Genomic DNA, 19,163 nt, shown 5'->3' on the forward strand with positions numbered 1-19,163 from the left:
TTTACAGTAAAACAGCATTTTCCTGTTTAATGAGCACACATTTTCTACAATATAATCATCAGCTGACTGCAAAAATCAACATCTGACTGCAAAATCAACATTCTGATGCTACATTCAATACAAAATGCTATAAAATCACCAGCTTTTTACTATATAGAAACCTGTAATCACCATCAGAGTCCACTTGATCTCCTACTGTACAACTGACAGTAACTTTATATATAATAAGCAACATCTTACTGTACACCAAATGGAATCTGACTATACAATCAACATAATCTTATTGCAAAATCAACACCATTCTACTCCATAGCATCCTAAAGAAAGAAATCATGAGAATCTAATTGCATAATCAGAATTATATAATGAACACATTGTATTGTGTTCATCACTATTGTTAATCACACTATTGTTCTGTAGTATCACCAACATTTTAAGAGCAACACAGTTAATGGTAGGGCCTGGGGAGTATTGGCAAATGAGAGGTGCAGGTACATAGTTCCTTGAAAGTAGTATCACAGGTAGACAGGATGGTGAAATAGGCATTTGGTGTAGGAGGCTGAGGGTTGTCTTTATAGAGGTTTATAAAATAATGAGGGGTACAAAAAGGGTTAATGGTAATTGTCTTTTCTGTAGGATGGGGGATTTTAAGATTAGGGGACCATTTTTAAGGTGAGAGGAAAGAGATTTAAAAAAGGCATGACGGGCAAATTTTTTACACAGAATGGTTTGTATGTGGAATGAACTTCCTGAGGAAGTGGTGGATGTAGGCACAGTTACAATGTTTAAAGGACACTTGGATAAGCACACAAATAGGAAAAGTTTGGATGAATATGGACTAGGAGCAGGCAATTGGGACTAGTTTAGTTGGGATTATGTTTGACATGGACTGGTTGGACAAAACTGTACTTCCATGCTGTACGACTCTATGACGGGCATATATAAGGTGAATAGCCAAAGTCTTTTCCCAGGATAGAAGGGTCCAAAACTAGAGGCACAGGGGAAAGATTTATGTGGAATCTGAGGGGCAATCTTTTTCCACAAAGAGGGTGGTGTGCATATGAAGCATAACCCTCCATCCTTTGGTATTCAATTCCCCTCACAAAATAAAAGGTAACATTATGTCATATACAGAAATGATTTGGATGTGAGCATAAGAGGTACAGTTAGTAAGTTTGCAGATGACACCAAAATTGGAGGTGTAGTGGACAGCGATGAGGGTCACCTCAGATTACAACAGGAGCTGGACCAGCTGGGCCAATGGGCTGAGAAGGGGCACATGGAGTTTAATTCAGATAAATGCGAGGTGCTGCATTTTAGGAAAGCAAATCTTAGTAGGACTTATACGCTTAATAGTAAGGTCCTAGGGAGTGTTGCTGAACAAAGAGACCTTGGAGTGCAGGTTCATAGCTCCTTGAAAGTAGAGTCGCAGGCAGATAGGATAGTGAAGAAGGCGTTTGGTATGCTTTCCTTTATTGGTCAGTGTATTGAGTACAGGAGTTGGGAGGTCATGTTGCGGCTGTACAGGACATTGGTTAGGCCACTGTTGGAATATTGCGTGCAATTCTGGTCTCCTTCCTATCAGAAAGATGTTGGGAAACTTGAAAGGGTTCAGAAAAGATTTACAAGGATGTTGCCAGGGTTGAAGGATTTGAGCTATAGGAAGAGGCTGAACAGGCCGGGGCTGTTTTCCCTGGAGCATCGGAGGCTGAGGGGTGACCTTATTGAGGTTTACAAGATTATGAGGGACATGGATAGGGTAAATAGGCAAAGTCTTTTCCCTGGGGTCAGGGAGTCCAGAACTAGAGGGCATAGGTTAAGGGTGAGTGGGGAAAGATATAAAAGAGACCTAAGGGGCAACTTTTTCATGCAGAGGGTGGTACGGGTATGGAATAAGCTGCCAGAGGAAGTGGTAGAGGCTGGTACAATTGCAACATTTAAGAGGCATTTGGATGGGTATATGAATAGGAAGGGTTTGGAGGAATATGGGCCGGGTGCTGGCAGGCGGGACTAGATTGGGTTGAGATGTCTGGTTGGCATGGACGGGTTGGACCGAAGGGTCTGTTTCCATGCTGTACATCTCTATGACTCTATGTTGGCTTTCTCAATTATTTGCTGTAACTGCAGACTAGTGTTTTGTGATTCATGCACAAGGACACCCGGATCGCTATCTATCTCATAACTCAGCAGTTTCTCAACATTTAGACAAGAATCTTCCTTTTTATTCTCTTTCTGTCAAATAGACTATTTCACATTTTCCCACATTAATCTCTATTAGTCACATCTTCGCCCACACATAAAATTTCAATATTTTTATCATCTCCTTGTGTCCCCATCAAAACTTATTTTTCTACCTATCGTTGAATTGTTAGCAAATTTGTAAATCATGCTTTCCACCCCTTCATCCAAGTCATATTTATAAACACATGAAGTTCCAGCACCCTTCCCTTTGACACAACATTCACTGCACCTTGCCAAACTGAAAATCACCCATTTATACCTACTGCCTGCTCCCTGTGAGCTAGCCAATTTTCTACCCATACCAATATGTTGCCCCTTACACCATTGCTTTGTTTATATATACACACTGTCCAATCTTTTGACCTGCTACCCACCTTTGAACAATTATATGTTTTTTCTTTGCCTTTCCAGTTAACCACAAATGGTGGAGCTGTACCAAGGAATTTTTCTTAATCACTGGCAAGTATTCGTTCCATATATTCTGAAATGCCCCCTTAAATGTCTCCCATTGTATCTTTATTGGCCTATCCTTTAAATTAATTTGCCGATACCTGGTTTCTCATACTGTACAAGATGGCATTGGTAACAGCTAAAACCATCCTACAGTTGAAAAGGGTATTCTGTTGGATTTATAAGACTTAACAAAAGCCAACCTGATAGAGTTGGCAAATAAGTTAGAAGTGCAATTTCCTGTCATGGCTAAGAAAGCAGAATTAATGGAAATATTGGCAAAGTATCACAGAATAGAAGAAATACAAGGGGGACAAAGTACACCAACTGGTGAATCACTTGAGTTAGCAAACATTCTGTAGTTAAAGCAGCTTGAACATAAGAAATAACTCAAGCAGCCTGAAATGAAAAGGGAAATGGACCTTAAAAGACTTGAACATCAAAGAGAGGTAAAAATATGATGGGAGAGCATTCATGAGGCTGGAACTAAAGATAAAAGAGAGAAAAGGATAAAGAGATGGAATTGAAAAAAGAATGCCAAATTAGGAGGGTGAAGGTTTAAAAAATGCTTCAGGTGTCAAAGGCAGCTATGATGTGGAAAATCTTAGTTATAATCTAAAGTCCTGTATAAAAATATTTAAATTTGTAGAGGACTATTTAAAGGGGGATAATGGAGTATACTAATGATATTTGAGAAAATGGCAAAACAAATGGAGTAGCTGAAGGAAAACTGGATAATGTCCGTGAAGAACAAGTTAACAGGTACAGTACATGAAACTTATGCATCAATGTTAGAGGAGGTTTCTATGGATTATGATATTGCTTTAAAAATGAGTTAGCACTGGAGACACAGGCAAAAGTAATGGGGGTGATCAGCTCAGTGGGCTATATAACTGAGGTGCAGAGTGTGTGTGGTGCATAGCAATGACAAAAGCAGCATGGGTTAAATTCCCACACCAGCTGAGGTTACCATGAAAGACTCTCCAGATGGTGACAGAGTCGGAATCTTCAACTGGCGCTCATCTGCTGCTTCTGTTTCTTTTCTTTTTTTTTCCTGTTTTTACTTCCTCATTTCTTTTTTTCCTTCTTTCTTCACGGTGATGTCCTGAACTCCCAGCTTCAGCGGGGACTCAAACTCCTGGGCTCAGTGCAGGCCCGGTGTGACAGTGTCCTGGCCCAGCGTGGCCTCAGTGTGAACTTCTTGCCTCAAGATGACTCCAGAGCATCTCTCCCAAACTTGACAACCTCAAGGTGAAGCCCTATGAAGTCTGGAGTCAAGGCCTGGTGTGGACTAGAGGCTAGGTATTGGTGTAGACTGGGTTGGAAGGACTGGTATTCTGAACTTTTTACTTCTTTATTTTTCTAATTTATTCCTATGATCAATAATGCTGGACTTTCTCATTTTTAAAAATGTTCTTTTCCCCTTAAGAATTTGAATTTAACAATCTGCACCTAGGTCCTTTTGTACCTAAGATGGCACCATAGGCGGTGACTTGTAAACTTTTCACTGTATTCATTTGAGTAAGTGTTACAATAAAGCTCATTCTAATTCTAATTCTTTCCTCACCTGAGGCACGGTGACCCTCAGGTCAAACCATTACCAGTCAGCTCTCTCTATATAATGAGAGATCAACCCTACAGTCACGTAGGACTATGGCTACTTTGCTTTTCTGTAAAAAAAGCTTTAAAAATTTTATATAACACCTTTCATGTAATAAAATGTTCTAAGGCATTTCAAAGGAACATCAAACAAAAGCAGCACCAGGCTCCAGTTCCCTGAATGGTTGCAGCTCCAAAAACATTCAAGAAGCTCTACACCATCTGGGACATTGGCAGGCACTCCATCCACCACTTTCAACATTCACTCTCTTTATCACCAATGTACAGTGCAGCAGTATATACCATCTACAAGATGCATTGTAGCAACTCACCAAGACTCCTTCGATGGCACCTTCTAAACCCATGACCTCTACAACCTAGAAGGACAAGGGCAGTAAATATATGAGAATACCATCACCTGCAAGTTCCCCTCAAAGCTACACACCATCCTTATTTGGAACTGTATTACTGTTCTTTCACTGTCACCGGGTCAACATCTTGAATGCCCTCCCTAAAAGCACTGCGTGTACCTAAAAAGAGGTAAGACGGAGATAGAGAAGTAGAGAGGTCTTGGTAAGAAATTCCAGAGGTTAGCATCTCAGCAGCTCAAAGTACTGAATAAAAGCAAATTACTGCGGATGCTGGAATCTGAAACCACAAGAGAAATTGCTGGAAAATCTCAGCAGGTCTGGCTGCATCTGTAAGGAGAGAAAAGACCTGACGTTTCAAGCCTAACTGACCCAGCTTTGACAAAGGGTCAGTTAGACTCGAAACGTCAGCTCATTTCTCTCCTAACAGATGCTGCCAGACCTGCTGAGATTTTCCAGCATTTTCTCTTTTGGTTTCAAAGTACTGAAGGTTGTCAAAGGTGGGACGGCAAAAAAGAGTGTGCAGAGCCCAGATATCTCAGAGGGCCATAAATGATGTTACAAACATAAAAAGGGTTGTCATAGAGGAAGTTAAAAATAAAGATGGGAAATTTAAAACAGGTGCTGCCAGAATGAAAGCCAAGTTTTGGTGTGGGTAGCATTGTCTTATATTGCAACCACGCTGTATAACCTAAAAATATTCTTAGTGTACAATCATTACATCATTGTAACGATACAATCACTAGCTTATTACTGTCAACTATCATACCATGCAAATCACTTAAACACATTGCCACATCACCATCTTACTGGAAAATCCCCATATTTGAATATATAACCATATAGCAGGACAGTAATACTGTAAAAATCACTTCATTCTCTTGCTGGTTATTTGCAGCACCTTACAGTACAATAGCTAAATAATCATTTTGTACTCAGTTCTATCTATTTATTGTACAATAACCACAAACCTATAGTACAATATTGTGCATTTTATAATTTGGAGGTGCCGGTGTTGGACTGGGTGTACAAAGCTAAAAATCACACAACACCAGGTTATAGTCCAACAGGTTTAATTGGAAGGACTTGCTTTCGAAGCGCTGCTCCTTCATCAGGTGGTTGTGGTCATCAGGACAACCACCTATTGAAGGAGCAGCGCTCTGAAAGCTGATGCTTCCAAATAAACCTGTTGGACTATAACCTGGTGTTGTGTGATTTTTAACTTTGTACATTTTATAGTACAATCTTGCAGTACATTACTTGTTTCAGCTCATTGTATAATCACCAAACTCTTATTTTGACCTAACTTGTGCCTAGTCCTCTTCATGCAATACCCCTGTGCTTGTGGAGTTACATCAGTTCCTGCTCCAGCAGTGCCTTGGCTTTCGAATTCTCATCCTCGTTTTCATTCTTGCCTTCACCCTTTCCATACATCTGCGGTCAACTTCAGCTCTATAACCCTCAAATCTCCTCGGCCCTCTAACACTGGCTACTTGAGCATCCCCAACTTTAATTACTTCAACATTGGTGGTCATGCCTTCAGCTTTTTAGCTCTACAATTCACTGTCTACTTTTCTAGTTCTCTCTCCTTTAAAATCCCCCTTAAAACCTACTTCTTTGACAAAGCATCCAAATACAGCCTTATATGGGCTAATGTTAAAATTAATTTGATATTCACTCCTGTGAAACACCTCCTGACATGTTATCTTATTCGGTTACTTGTTTCATCTCATTTGCCATCAGTTTGCTTTAAAATCAAACGATTACCTTATTGCAAAAAACACCATAATTTACAGTGAACTTGGCATCATCTTCCTGTACAATCACTTTCCCTCATTAAACAATAACCCACTATATAACAAATATTATTTTAAATGCATAATTGCTATCACCTTCCAGTAAAATCACTGACATCATTTTAATGTAAAGTTGCTTTCAAAAGCTTACTTGACAATTACCTTCTTTTGGTGTGATCACTAGCATCACTCTATTCTACAATCACAATCTTACTAATACAATGACAATCTTGCAATAGAATTGCTCACACAAATCTTAATAAGTAGTTATTGCTCTACAAACATCACTTAATCATTGTCGTATTACGTCTATTGGAACCTCGCTCTGCAGAAACTGGTTGCCACACTTTGTGACGTTTCTTAAAAAACACAACTATTTAATATTGCTTCGGGTGTCAGTACGAAAGGCAAGTTTTTTCTTCTTTTCACCCTGTCACTACCTTCCTAAGCAATAGTAGTTAGAATAAATAAATACTTGCATTGATATAGCACCTCATGATCTTGTGGCTTCAGTTATTTAAAATGTTTTGAAGGGTGGTCATAATGAAAAGAAGGCAACTAATTCGCACAGAGCAAGCAAATAGGGAGCAGATAATTTGATATGTTCTGAAGAAGGGTCACTGGAGACGAAATGTTAATTCAGCTTTCTCTCCACAGACACTGCCAGACCTGCTGAGTTTCTCCAGCAGTTTCTTTTTTTGTTTCAGATTTTCAGTATCTGGTGTTCTATGTTTTATGATATTGTGATGTTGTTCAAGTATAAATAATTCAGCAGGACACCAGAACCTGCTCTATCCACCTGTGAGGGAAGAAGGGACCTTGCCTTTAAATCTCATCCAGAAGATGAAACATTACCTTAGTACTTCGCCTAAGTGTTAGCCTGGATAATCGGCTCTTGTCTCTGGAATGGCCTTAAACCCACATCCTTCAGACTCAGACAAGAATGTTACCCACTGAGCCAAGCTGACTCTCACCATCTTATTTTGTGCAATCATTTATGCAACTGCTAATGGGGTGAAGCTTTGAACTATAGGGAGAGGCTGAATAGGCTGGGGCTATTTTCCCTGGAGCATCCGATACTGAGAGGGGACCTTATAAAGGCTAATAAAATCATGAGGGTCACTGGGCAGTCCAAAACGACAGAGCATAGGTTTAAAGTGAGAGTGTAAAGATTTAAAAGAGACCTAAGGGGCAACTTTTTCACACCGAGAGTGGGGTACGTGTATGGAATGAGCTGCCAGAGGAAGCAGCAGAGCCTGGTACAATTACAGCATTAAAAGGCATTCAGATGGGTATATGAATAGGAAGGGTTTAGAGGGATATGGGCCAAACGCTGGCAAATAGGAATAGATTAATTTCAGGTATTGGACAAATTGGACCGAAGGGTCTGTTTCTGTACTGTACATCTCTATGACTTGGTAGTAGCGAAGGCCTTTTCTCAAGGGTAGGGGAGTCCAAAACTAGAAGGCATAAGATCATGGTGAGAGAGAAAAGATTTAAAAGGACTTGAGGGGCAATGTTTTCACACAGAGGGTGTCATGTGCATGGAACAAGCTGCTAGATGAAGTGGTAGAGGCAAATACAATTACAACAATGAAAAGACAGGTACATGGATAGGAAACATTTAGAAGGCTATGAGTCAAATGCAGGCAAATGGGACTACTTCAGTTTAGGAAACCTGGTCAGCATGGACAAGTTGGGCCGAAGGGTCTGTTTCTGTGCTGTATGACTCTATAAAGCCAAAGGCAAAACCTATTGGGCTGTCTTCTGGCCAGCTTTCCAAAATCCCATCCTGGTCCTCCTGATATGCTGGTTTCCAGGTGACTGGGCTCATTGTATCTGCAGTTACCCAACTTTATGTTGAATGCCCCATTTCAATTCTCTTTGCCTTACTCATGGAGAGTTTTTGATCCCCCCCAGAAACTTGCTGATTAGTTGCCTGTTGTCCAAGTTACCAGTAAAATCAGTCAATTTAAACTACCATGCCACAAGGAATCATTCTAACAGTCATTATAGCATGCATAGAAGAGACATAAATTTGGGATTGGCTAAATTCAGTGGTTACATGAGCCAAGCATGATGCTCATGGCAAGGTTTGGAAATAAGATCACCTAGACCAAGAAGGGAATCACTTCAAATCAGGAAACATTGTACCCCAATGAGGAAAGTCAATGGTAATCTTGCTGTCTTCCTCCACTCAGTTGAGCAGAAAGGATAAGTTGCTAAACCTGTCTTTACTGAGGCTTATTCTAATTGCATTCGCTATGACTTAAATTTTTGTTTGGACATCATCTAGGAGCTGACATCTTGACTTAAGTTTAACCCCTTCCTCCCCCAAAAGCAGGAGAAAGGTCGGAGAGAAAATAAATTACTGGGGTCAGGCAACCTTCCTTCAAACCAACCACAATTGATCAAGCACTCAAACTACTCAAGACTTCTGCGTATTTTTAAAATAAGGTCCGACTATTCAGAGAAGCAGGACCTTTACATGTATGGATTCTTAGGAAATCTTCCAAATACTGGGCCCTTGTTATTGTCAGCAACTGTGATTAATTCTATTCCTGAAGTTTCATCCCATAACTTGCCCCACACTACAGCCATTAGTGGCCTCTTTGTGATGCACTGCTTTCCTATGCCAATTGGAAAGCAAAACAATCTCACTACCCAATTGGATGATATTTATTTGTCAGCTAAATAGGCACTTGTTTTAGTTTTTCAATAATTTTATACCAAGTGAAGAGAAATGTTCAAAGGAAGTGACAATAAAATGTCATTGTTCCTATGATTTTTCTGCAGGTTTGGACACAGTAGGGTCCTGGAGGTCAATTTTCATTTCTTGAAGACTCCAGTCCTGGAGAGTTGTCAACTCTCACACTTGTATGGAATAACTCTGACAGGATGTCCTGTGTTAGGATAGCAGACTGTGGCCAGCATGGTGAATTAACACTATTGGATGACAGAGGCCAAAGCTACCTGAAATGATCAGTTTAAATTATTTTAAAATTAACACAGTGAGGTGATTATATCTTCATTACCAAGTAGAAATTCAAGTTTTATTTAATGCAAGTGAATGATGTGGCACTTCCACCAATTGATGTGTCCAGACAATTAGAGAAAATAAAAATTCATCTTCTAGAATTCTCGTTTTCTATATTACTTATCCCAGGTTTGATGTATTACTTCCAAGAGAAAAGCAAAACTGCTTGTATTGGTTCAGTTAACGATTAGGAAAGCAAATGCAATGTCAGTATTAATTTCAAAAGGGCTAGGTTAGAAGACCAGACGTACTCCGAGGCCGCATAAGGCCCTGGTCAGATGGCATGTGGAATATTGAGAGTGGTTTTGGGCTCCATATCCATATCTAAAGCAAGATGTGCTGGCACTGGGATTCCAAAAGGGGTTTACAAGAATGATCCCGGAAATGAAGGGCTCGTCATATGAGGAGAGTGAGGACTCAGTCTGTTCTCGATAGAGTTTAGAACGATTTGGGGGTTGTGGGGGTGGTGCATGGTGATGTGGTGGTGATGAAATCTCATTGAAACTTACAGACTACTGAGAGGCCTGGATAGACTGGATGTGGAGACGATGTTTCCACCAGTAAAGGAGACCAGGACCCAATGGCACAGACTCAGAATGAAGGAACAATCCTGAAGAACTGAGAGGAATAAGAATTTCTTTAGCCTGAGGAGGTTAATCTGTGGAATTCATTACCACAGAGGGCTGTGAGGCACAAATCATTGAGTGTATTTAAGACATAGATAGATAGCATCTTGATTAATAAGTAGACCAAGGGCTACAGGGAGAAGGAAGGAGAATGGGGTTGAGAAATATATCAGTCATGACCAACTGGCAGAATGGCCTAATTCTGCTCCTATATCTTATGGTCTAATTGTCTTATTAAAGATCAAATTAATTTAATAATTAGCTAATTTGTTTTAAAGAGAAAGTCAACATAAGTCACAAAAATGATAATAGGGCTTAACGACTCTACAAATATAAGTTTAATGAATGTGGCTTCTCTTGAACTAAGATCTCAAAAAATACAGAAATAACCTCCTCTGATCAAAAATACCTACAATCAGGAAACATAATCTTAAAAATAAAGGTAGTTCATCTGTAATTGAAATGAGGAAGTACTTCTTCATAAAGGGAGTGAAAATCTGGAAGTCTCGTCCACCAAAGGACTATGGAAGCTGAGGGATTTGCAGTTTCTAAGATTGGGGCTGAGACATCTGCAGTTTTTAAGATTGAGGTTTATTGGCTGGGAATTTCCGATTTATATTCTCAGTGTGGATGCCATGACATGTGTCTATTAGGCACCGATGCAATCACTGAGTTGGATTTTGGCTCGTCGTTTCCTGGTGCAGCAATGGTGTTGTTGGTACAACAATGCAGAAATTCAGGAGCAGCAAGGCAAGATATGTGACTTTGCACAAGTGGAGGTGGGGATCGCAGGGAATGGGTGTGTAGGGGCAAGGGGCCAAACCTACACAAGGGCCCATTTATTTCTCCACTCAGCCCTAGATTGGGTCAGATCCAGTCCTTATGTCAACTCGGCAAGCAGGCCACTTTGTTTCACTCCCCTGCAAGGCTGCCACTGCTCTCGCCTGCAGGGGTTAGAGTTAATCATGACAACGGTGTTCATTGAATACTTAAGAGCTCCAATTGGTAGCAAGGTAGGAAAGTCGATCTTGGGTCTCCCTACCCTGAATTTAATTTCTGTGATGGCAAACACATCCAATTATCTTTCCCTTCTACCACCTTCCCTGCCACTTTTCAGGAGGGGAAGATTCTAGCCATTGAGTTTTTATTATTAGGTAAAAGTGTCAAGGCGAATGAGCGAAAGCTGGTAAACGAAGCTGAGCAAGGAACAGGCTCAAGGAGCTGAATGGCCTACTCTGGTTCCTAATTTTCTATGAAACCCAATTGTCACTCAAGGATGTTTATCAATCACTCCTTCGTTCTACACTGTTCCTGTTTTAATGGTGTCTCCATATAAAAGACAAACTGGACCTTTTAGGCACGGCTTTGAGGTCCCCATCCTTTATTCATTCAATCCTTTTCAATTCAACACCCCCTGCCTACCCCACTCACTATCCTTCCACCACGAGTAACTGGGATGAACAAGCTTTTCCACATTTTTCATGCTCTTGTGCTCTATTTCTATGTAATATAGAGATTTTCAACCCACTTACAATCCAAACTGACAAATTCATTTCACTTGAGATCTTTGGCTTTTTCTGGCTATTAGTTGGCATCACCGTCTTTGACAGAAGAGGGATTCAAACTTCTGGCCTCCAAAGTCCACTGTAGCAAGGCCCATCTCAATTCATTAATGAGGGAGGTTGTGTGAAAGTGTTTTCATTCTCACCTGCTCTGATTTGATCTGTTCTGTGGTTGTGAAGATGTCTGAATAGTGCTGTCTTTCAAAGACTCTGTCTAACACTTCTAACTGCTGCTGTGTGAAGAGTTCGCCCCTCATCTGTTTCCGTAGAAAATCCCGGCTTGGGTGGGAGTGTCCGTTGTGCATTGGGTTTTCCTGAGCACCTTGACAAAACAGACACAGAGAGGCATTTAGCATAATGTGTTAAAAGGCACAGGAGAAAACAGAGCTGGACACATTGATGGACTACTAGAGATTTCTACTTTAGACACTGCCAAAACGAAATTTGAGCCCTATACAGGATTTATTTAAGCTACATGAAGTGGGTAGTGAAACATTTGAAGGAGCTCTATACCATGTCTGTAAAATATTGAAATGAATCTTCTATCCAGCAGGTTTAATTTTCAGTATCAAATATGCAAATGCTTTTAAGCATTTAGCAGCTGGAAAGATCATTTCTATTGCTAAATATTATACAGCACAGTTAGAGAAATATGAGGAACAACAGGAGACTTAACACTGACAGTGAATGAATTAAAGGCACCATACTATTACTATTCCTTTACATACAAATATAAAAATAACCAGCAGAATACAAGGCGTTCACTTTCAGATTTCCAGTTCTTCATTTCTCTCATCTGTATAAAATTTCACATCTCCACCTTTCTTTTCAGCCTCCAAATACAGCTAAACACATCACTTTTTTGTTCAAAAGCCTTCAGGCACAAAAGCTAAACCAATGATCTAATTTTTCACATTATCAAACAAAACAGCCTTCTCTTCCCCAATCCATCCCACAAACACTGAACAAAAAAAAAATTTCTAAAGGTAGAATAAAAATAAAAATTTATGATTATATTTTAGCTATATATTTATTGCACAAATTTTGAAGCAAAATCATTATATTTCCTTCAAGATGGTTACAGTTTCTCTGTAAATCAACCTGACTAAAAGATAAATCAACAGAGTTCCAAAAATACTTTTCATTTGTCCAAGATATCAGCCCATTTCAGTCATACTGATGGAGTTTCAGCTCTGTCTCCATTATAGTGAAGACAGCTGGAGTCAGGGGCTGCCTAGAGTAGATTATATTCCCTATAAGATGGTCACCGATATATGATCTTCAACCTCTATTGATTGACCAATTTCACAAGCAAAGACTGGTGAAATGAAGCTGAAATGAACATCATGCTTTAACTCATTGAACCTATCAGCCCTGACTTAATCTGGCTGTCCACTCTCTTTGATAGAATTCAATTGATCAATCATGTTTTGGTGATAGTACCATTTCACTGGCTTATTGCTTCTTCATTTCAAAGCTTGACCTGTAAGATACATTTGGACCAGCTCCATACTCCTTGGATATACAGAGATCAGCTACTTCAATACACACCTTTAATGATACACGTGCCCATTTACTGTATAGCAGCTGGATCTGCCTGATCCTTAGACACTACCTCCACATTTTTACTTTAATAAAATAATGAGTTAGTTTTCATTTTCTCTTCAGTTGTGTTTTCAAAGGAACCCTGCAGTCAGGTGATCACAGTCGCCAGTGTACATCCTAATATCCAGGAGCTCAACTCCAAATAGGGATTGCCTTTCAAAACCATTTCCAAATAAAGATGTGCTGAATTTTTCTGCTCTCTCTGTCACACCACTTCATCAGACATTTGATTATACAAACCTGAGTCCAGCCAAGGTTACATAGATCTATTGAGTGAGGCACTTAAACTTCTGATTAGCACAGTCACATGCATATGACATTCTACATTTCCAGTCACTTCAATCATACCGAACTACTTAATGAAACACTCTACACCTCTGGTGAGCTCAGACTCAAGAGCTTCAAAAACCGCAGGGTGTCCACTGTCTCCCATCGCATATTTTTCATTGAAGCAGAAAGTTTTTAATGATAAGGGCAATAAAGTGGGATGAAACAATTAACTTTTTCAATTTATAATTCATGCAGATATCATCTCTAGCAAGTTTCTTAATTATAATTTAATGTGGTACATTGTAGCAGTATATTGGTATAATATGGTGGTACACTACAGACTGGTAGAAAACTGCGCTGCGTGCTTAATTTGTGAAAGTTGAGTTTAAAGCAAAAAAATAGAAGGCAATCAGTAGAATAAAAATCTTCTGTTCATTAAAGAAGAGGTCAAAGCTAACAAAACACTTTTACTCTCAGTTAGAGAACAGCACTTATTTGTTCAGTGTATTGGCCAAATATTAAAGATCCGAACTTCAAGATTTCAGTACATTCCAAAGTGCTTTATGGTCACTGAGGTGCTATTGAAGTGCAGTCACTGCTATAGGGACATTTGTTGAATTGATCATGATTTTTGATACTCACTTTACCTCAGAAATAGGTAAAAACTACAATGAAACAGCTAAGAACCATCATTATGAAGCAAACAACAGCAAAGGGAAGATTTCATCTGACCACTGTTTGTTAGCAACGTTTTGAATGTAGTGGAGAAATTGTCCAAGTTGGTCACCTCAGCAAAATTATAAATGCTCTTTTTTAATATATGTTTGAACACAGGTTTGCTCAAACTATGAACAGTATTATATTTACTATGATACAACAGCTAAAGAACACTTGTCCCAGCTTGGAAATAGTCCCAGTTCCCACCTCATTCGTCTTACTTAACTACATCACTATTTCTTTACTGTCACTCTGGGTCAAGATCCTGGAACCCTACTTCTAACAGCTTTGTGAAGTGCATATACCACATGGGCTGCAGCTTCAAGAAGGGGAGTAAGGCTATCTGCTTAAGGGCAATAAATGTTGGCTTGGCCAGAGCAGCCCACATTCCATGCAATAATTTTTAAAATTACCATATTGGGGCAATGATAATGCCTTTGTGAAGTTTCCAGATAAACTGTTAAATGGAGGTCCTACTTGCCCTCTTTATGTGGTCGCAATATCTCCAACTGCACCACTCAAAGAAGAGCATGAGAGTTCTCCGATGCTCTGTCCATCAATTATACCTGAACTAACATCATGAAATCAAATTGTCCACTCAATTCGCATTGCTGGTTTATTGGATCTTGCTGTTTACTAATTGACTGACATTTTTCCTACATTGCAATGAATGCACTTTATAAGTTCTTCTCTGGTTGCAATGCAAATTGTGCCATCCCAATGTCATGGATGTTATCACCTAAATGCAAGTCTTTCTTTCATGAAAAGATTCTAACGCGCTAAATCACTTCCTTTGACAAACAATGGGCTGAGGAATGACAGACAGAGTTTAATTTGGATAAATGTGAGGTATTCCATTTTGGTTCAACAAACCAGGGCAGGACTTATACAATAAATGGTAGGGCCCTGGTTAATGCTGTTGAACAGAAAGACCTAAAGAACAGCACTTATTTGTTCAGTGTATTGACCAAATATTAAAGATCCAAATTTTAAGGCTTCAGTACATTCCGGGGGTTCAGGTACATAATTCTTTGAAATTTGTGTCACAAGTAGACAGGGTGGTTAAGAAGGCATTCAGCACACTTGCCTTCATTGCTCAGGCCTTTGAGTATAGGAGTTGGCAAGTCATGTTGAGGTTGTACAGAAGAGGTGAAGCCTCTGTGTGCAGTTCCGGGTGCCCTGTTATAGGAAGGATATTATTAAGCTGAAGAGAGTTCAGGAAACATTTACCAGGATGTTGCCAAGAATGAAGAGTTTGAATTATAAAAAAGGCTGGATAGGCTGGGACCTTTGTCACTGGAGCGTAGGAGGTTGAGGGGTGACCTTATAGTGATTTATAAAATCATGACAGGCAAAGACAAGGTGAATAGCAATGGTGTTTTCCCTCAGATGGGGGAGTTCAAAACAAGAGGGCATATTTTTATGGTGACAGGAGAAAAATACAAAAAGGACATGAGGGGCAACATCTACATGGAGTATATAGACCAAAGGGTCAGTTTCCATATTATATGACTCGATAACTCTAAACACAGATCAACACATCTGTTGTGAAGTTCCTATTGTGAGATAAAAACAATGAAAAATCATAAGGACCCATAGAGTGTACCCCCCATAGCAACGGAAATCGATTATCCAAGTCCCAATTCCTTTAATTTGAATAATTCATTCCGTAAGAAGCTACGTAAGGAGGAGTATGTCACATGTTTCCATTAGGACAGGTTTAAAATGAAAAGCAGGAATTCTCTCACATTGCATGTAATAGACAGACTTCCATCAATCCTGAGAACAAAGTAAATTTCAGGCTAAGCTGGTTGTTTGCATAACTGCAGCCCTCTGTTTTCGCCATTAACCTGTCATCATTTATAATTGTATAACTCATGACTTAGCAAACACTGGACTGAATAACAACAAAGGTTTCATTACTTATGGAGAAGCTACTTAACATGAGTTTATTCATTGTTCTACCATTTGATCTTATTATTAATTTGCCACCTTAGTCTGAAATTAAAGTCACTGCAATATAGGCAAAACACTACAACTCCTTAAGACGTTGTTTTCCAATCACTTGCACTGTTCATTTATTATATGCAGCTTTCTATGGACAGGTCAAATACTGTTCATGAGAGCTGCTATACAGGCAATTCATCAAATCACTCCACCTCCTCATCTACTGCAATTTAAAAATGTAGGACTGAATCACTTAACTTTATTGACACTTCATTTGCCAAACACTCCCAATACATGAGGATCATCTGGTGCTTTGCCCAGCTGTAGTTGCAGACTTAACACATCCCTTGAGCCCAGAGAAGCTGGCATCAGTTGTTGCCATAACAAACTCAATTGTTCTCGGCCGTGCTCAAGCAAATAGAGTCATTAATTACATTCTCTCAACTGCTGTTGGCTGAAACAGCAATCAGTGTGAGACTGTTCATTGCCTTCTCTCAGGGAGCACAGACACATGCAGGAAAAATAAACTGCAACATGAACAGAACCCCACTGACTCGCCAGTGCTGTGGCGTGCACAATAACTGCTGTCACGCTGATCCTGGGGGTTCAGCCACATTTATTTGCACTGAAACTGCGAGGTGGGGAAAGGATCACATTAAGAGATCATTTTTATCTCATAACGTCAATTTACTTATACTGATTGACTTCCTACCTTCAAAAATCAATTAAATTGCAAAAGTCTTTTAAAGGGTCAACCCTTTCCTCCCTCCTTACTGTTATTCCAACATAATTTGATTTATTTTCCTTTCCAAACCATAAAGGAAGATCTATATCTTTCGAAGGTCATGGCTGCAGTTCCTATACTTAGACTTTACTAACTTATATAATCTGGACTGATGGTCAGATATTATCAAACAGAAACAATCCTTCAACACATCACTGTGACCATTTGTTTTGTTTCAAAAGATTATTCTGCCTTCAATTATTATTATTTCCCTCTTGCCTTTGTTTCCAAGTTGAACAGATTCTCTGACAAAGGGTCACTTGACCCGAAAAGTTAGCTCTGATTTCTCTCCACAGATGTTGCCAGACCTGCTGAGATTTTTTGGCAATTTCTGTTTTTGTTTCTATTTTACAGTATCTGCAATCATTTTGATTTTTATTTGAACAGATTGTCTAACAGATTTAAAATCTGCAGGTTTTTTTCCCATTGCCCTTTCCTTTTTGTCTCAGGATTTCTATAAAATTGTGAGTGGTATGAATCAGTTTCCACTGAATTGATGGAATAAAGAATTTGTAGCATTTTAATTTCTTTGCATTCCTGGCATTCTTTTCTACAAACAATTTCTTGTCGCTGTATTGCAAAAGTTCTCATAAGCCAACCCCAGCATGTTGAAACGTCCTTGGCACAGTTAGTTTCCATTTAGTCAGCTCCACATGGAGCAGTTATGACAGTATAAGGAGCGCTGTCCATTCTCATGGCTCCCTTGGACAATGTATAACCTGCAATCTAGTCAGTGTCACATATAAGTTGGCAATAGTGCCCTCGGTGACAACATCAGGACTCAAACTTGATAAGCTGGTAGAACTGTACTGCTGGAGGAGGCTCATGTGAGGCACTATGACTAGCATAGAACAGTTGGTCCAAGGTCCTGCTTTTTTGTTGTCATTTCTACACAACTGACTGGTTGCTGCTGCACACCACACAGTTTATTATACAGAGCTATTAAACATGTCGTTTTCTACATGTATTTGTTTTAATATTCTAGATATAATGTTAATTCTTTGCATCTTCACATATCAACCACAACCTTCCTGAATGGTCGAGCAGATTCAAGGGGCTGAATTGCCTACATTCTCCTTTTATTTCTTGTCTAAGATTGTTGTTAATGGTGATGAACACTTCTTTAACAAAATAGAATTCCATGAAATGACGGACCATCTTATTTCCCATGACAACAAAATGCCCAGGTTCCCAGGGTTAAACTTTACTGAAAATGTTTACTTCAACTTTACTAAACTAAATGAAAGAGACCTTGCAGCTGGAAAAAGTTTGGAGGTGTTCCTGCTTTTATTGCAGTGCAGAGAGCATATAGTGCTCCAGGGCCATACTGCCTACTCATATCAATATAGAGTGAGCGTGGAAAGGCACACATTCGGTACTGACTGATGGACTTCTCACATTCTAGCAATAAACTAGGCACAGGAGTCCAGTTCCACCTCCTCATTTCAATCATTACTTCTTTATCCCAACCTTCCTGCTCACTCCCTCCTACTCTTAGGGGGAGATTATAACATATTGGTATTGTCACTGAACTACCCAGCTGTGCTACAAAGATGTCTGCACAAGGGACATGAAGTCATTTGATATCGTTATGGAGCCTTGGAAAGGCTTGCAACTGATCGCACGAGATGGAGAAGAACCCTAAACAAACACTTCAGAACAGGGGAAAAAATGCCGATGAGCACTGCAACAGACAAGCAGCCATGCAGGAGGGAGTGCAGCAGTTCTAGCAGATTGACAACCACATACAGATGTGACCTCTGTGACTGGGACTGTCACTCCAGCACTGGTCTCTTCGGTCACAAGTGACGTTATTGCTGGGAAGCAGTAAGCCAGAACAACGAGGATGCAACCCATGGTCAGTCATGACGAAAAGGAGACTCACTCACTCACTCACTGAACTAGAATCCCGAGACCCAGGCTACAGTTCTGAAAACACAAATTCCAATCCCCTATAGCTTTTGGTGAAATTTAAATTCAATTTTTTCATAAAATCAGAAATTGAAAACTAGTTTCAGTAATGGTGACCATGAAAAGACCATAGATTGTTGCAAAAACCCATCCTGTTCATGAATGCACTTTAGGGAAAGAAATCTGCCATCATTATCTCGCCTGGCCTACATGTGACTCCAGTTCCACAGCAATGTGTTTGACTCTCAAC

The 19,163-nt window shown here is 39.7% G+C and overlaps 1 protein-coding gene across 4 annotated transcripts in view; it reads right to left on the bottom strand.

The window, feature by feature from the left end:
- The window catches only part of pax5 (paired box 5), a 216,165-nt gene that overhangs the window by 125,440 nt on the left and 71,562 nt on the right, over positions 1-19,163 (bottom strand). For 3 of the 4 annotated variants that reach the window (XM_087994671.1, XM_087994680.1, XM_087994665.1), the window contains exons 6-7: positions 11,826-12,001; positions 4,623-4,667 (exon numbers count right to left, since the gene is read on the bottom strand). In XM_087994671.1, coding sequence (XP_087850797.1) covers positions 4,623-4,667; positions 11,826-12,001 — 221 coding nt within the window. The remainder of the gene's footprint in view (positions 1-4,622; positions 4,668-11,825; positions 12,002-19,163) is intronic. The other variant, XM_087994686.1, reaches the window with a different exon arrangement.

Source organism: Chiloscyllium plagiosum, unplaced genomic scaffold (assembly GCF_037043375.1).
Source record: "Chiloscyllium plagiosum isolate Xiang-an unplaced genomic scaffold, Cpla_swu_hap1 HiC_scaffold_2, whole genome shotgun sequence".
In the NCBI taxonomy this organism is placed as follows: Eukaryota; Metazoa; Chordata; class Chondrichthyes; order Orectolobiformes; family Hemiscylliidae; genus Chiloscyllium; species Chiloscyllium plagiosum.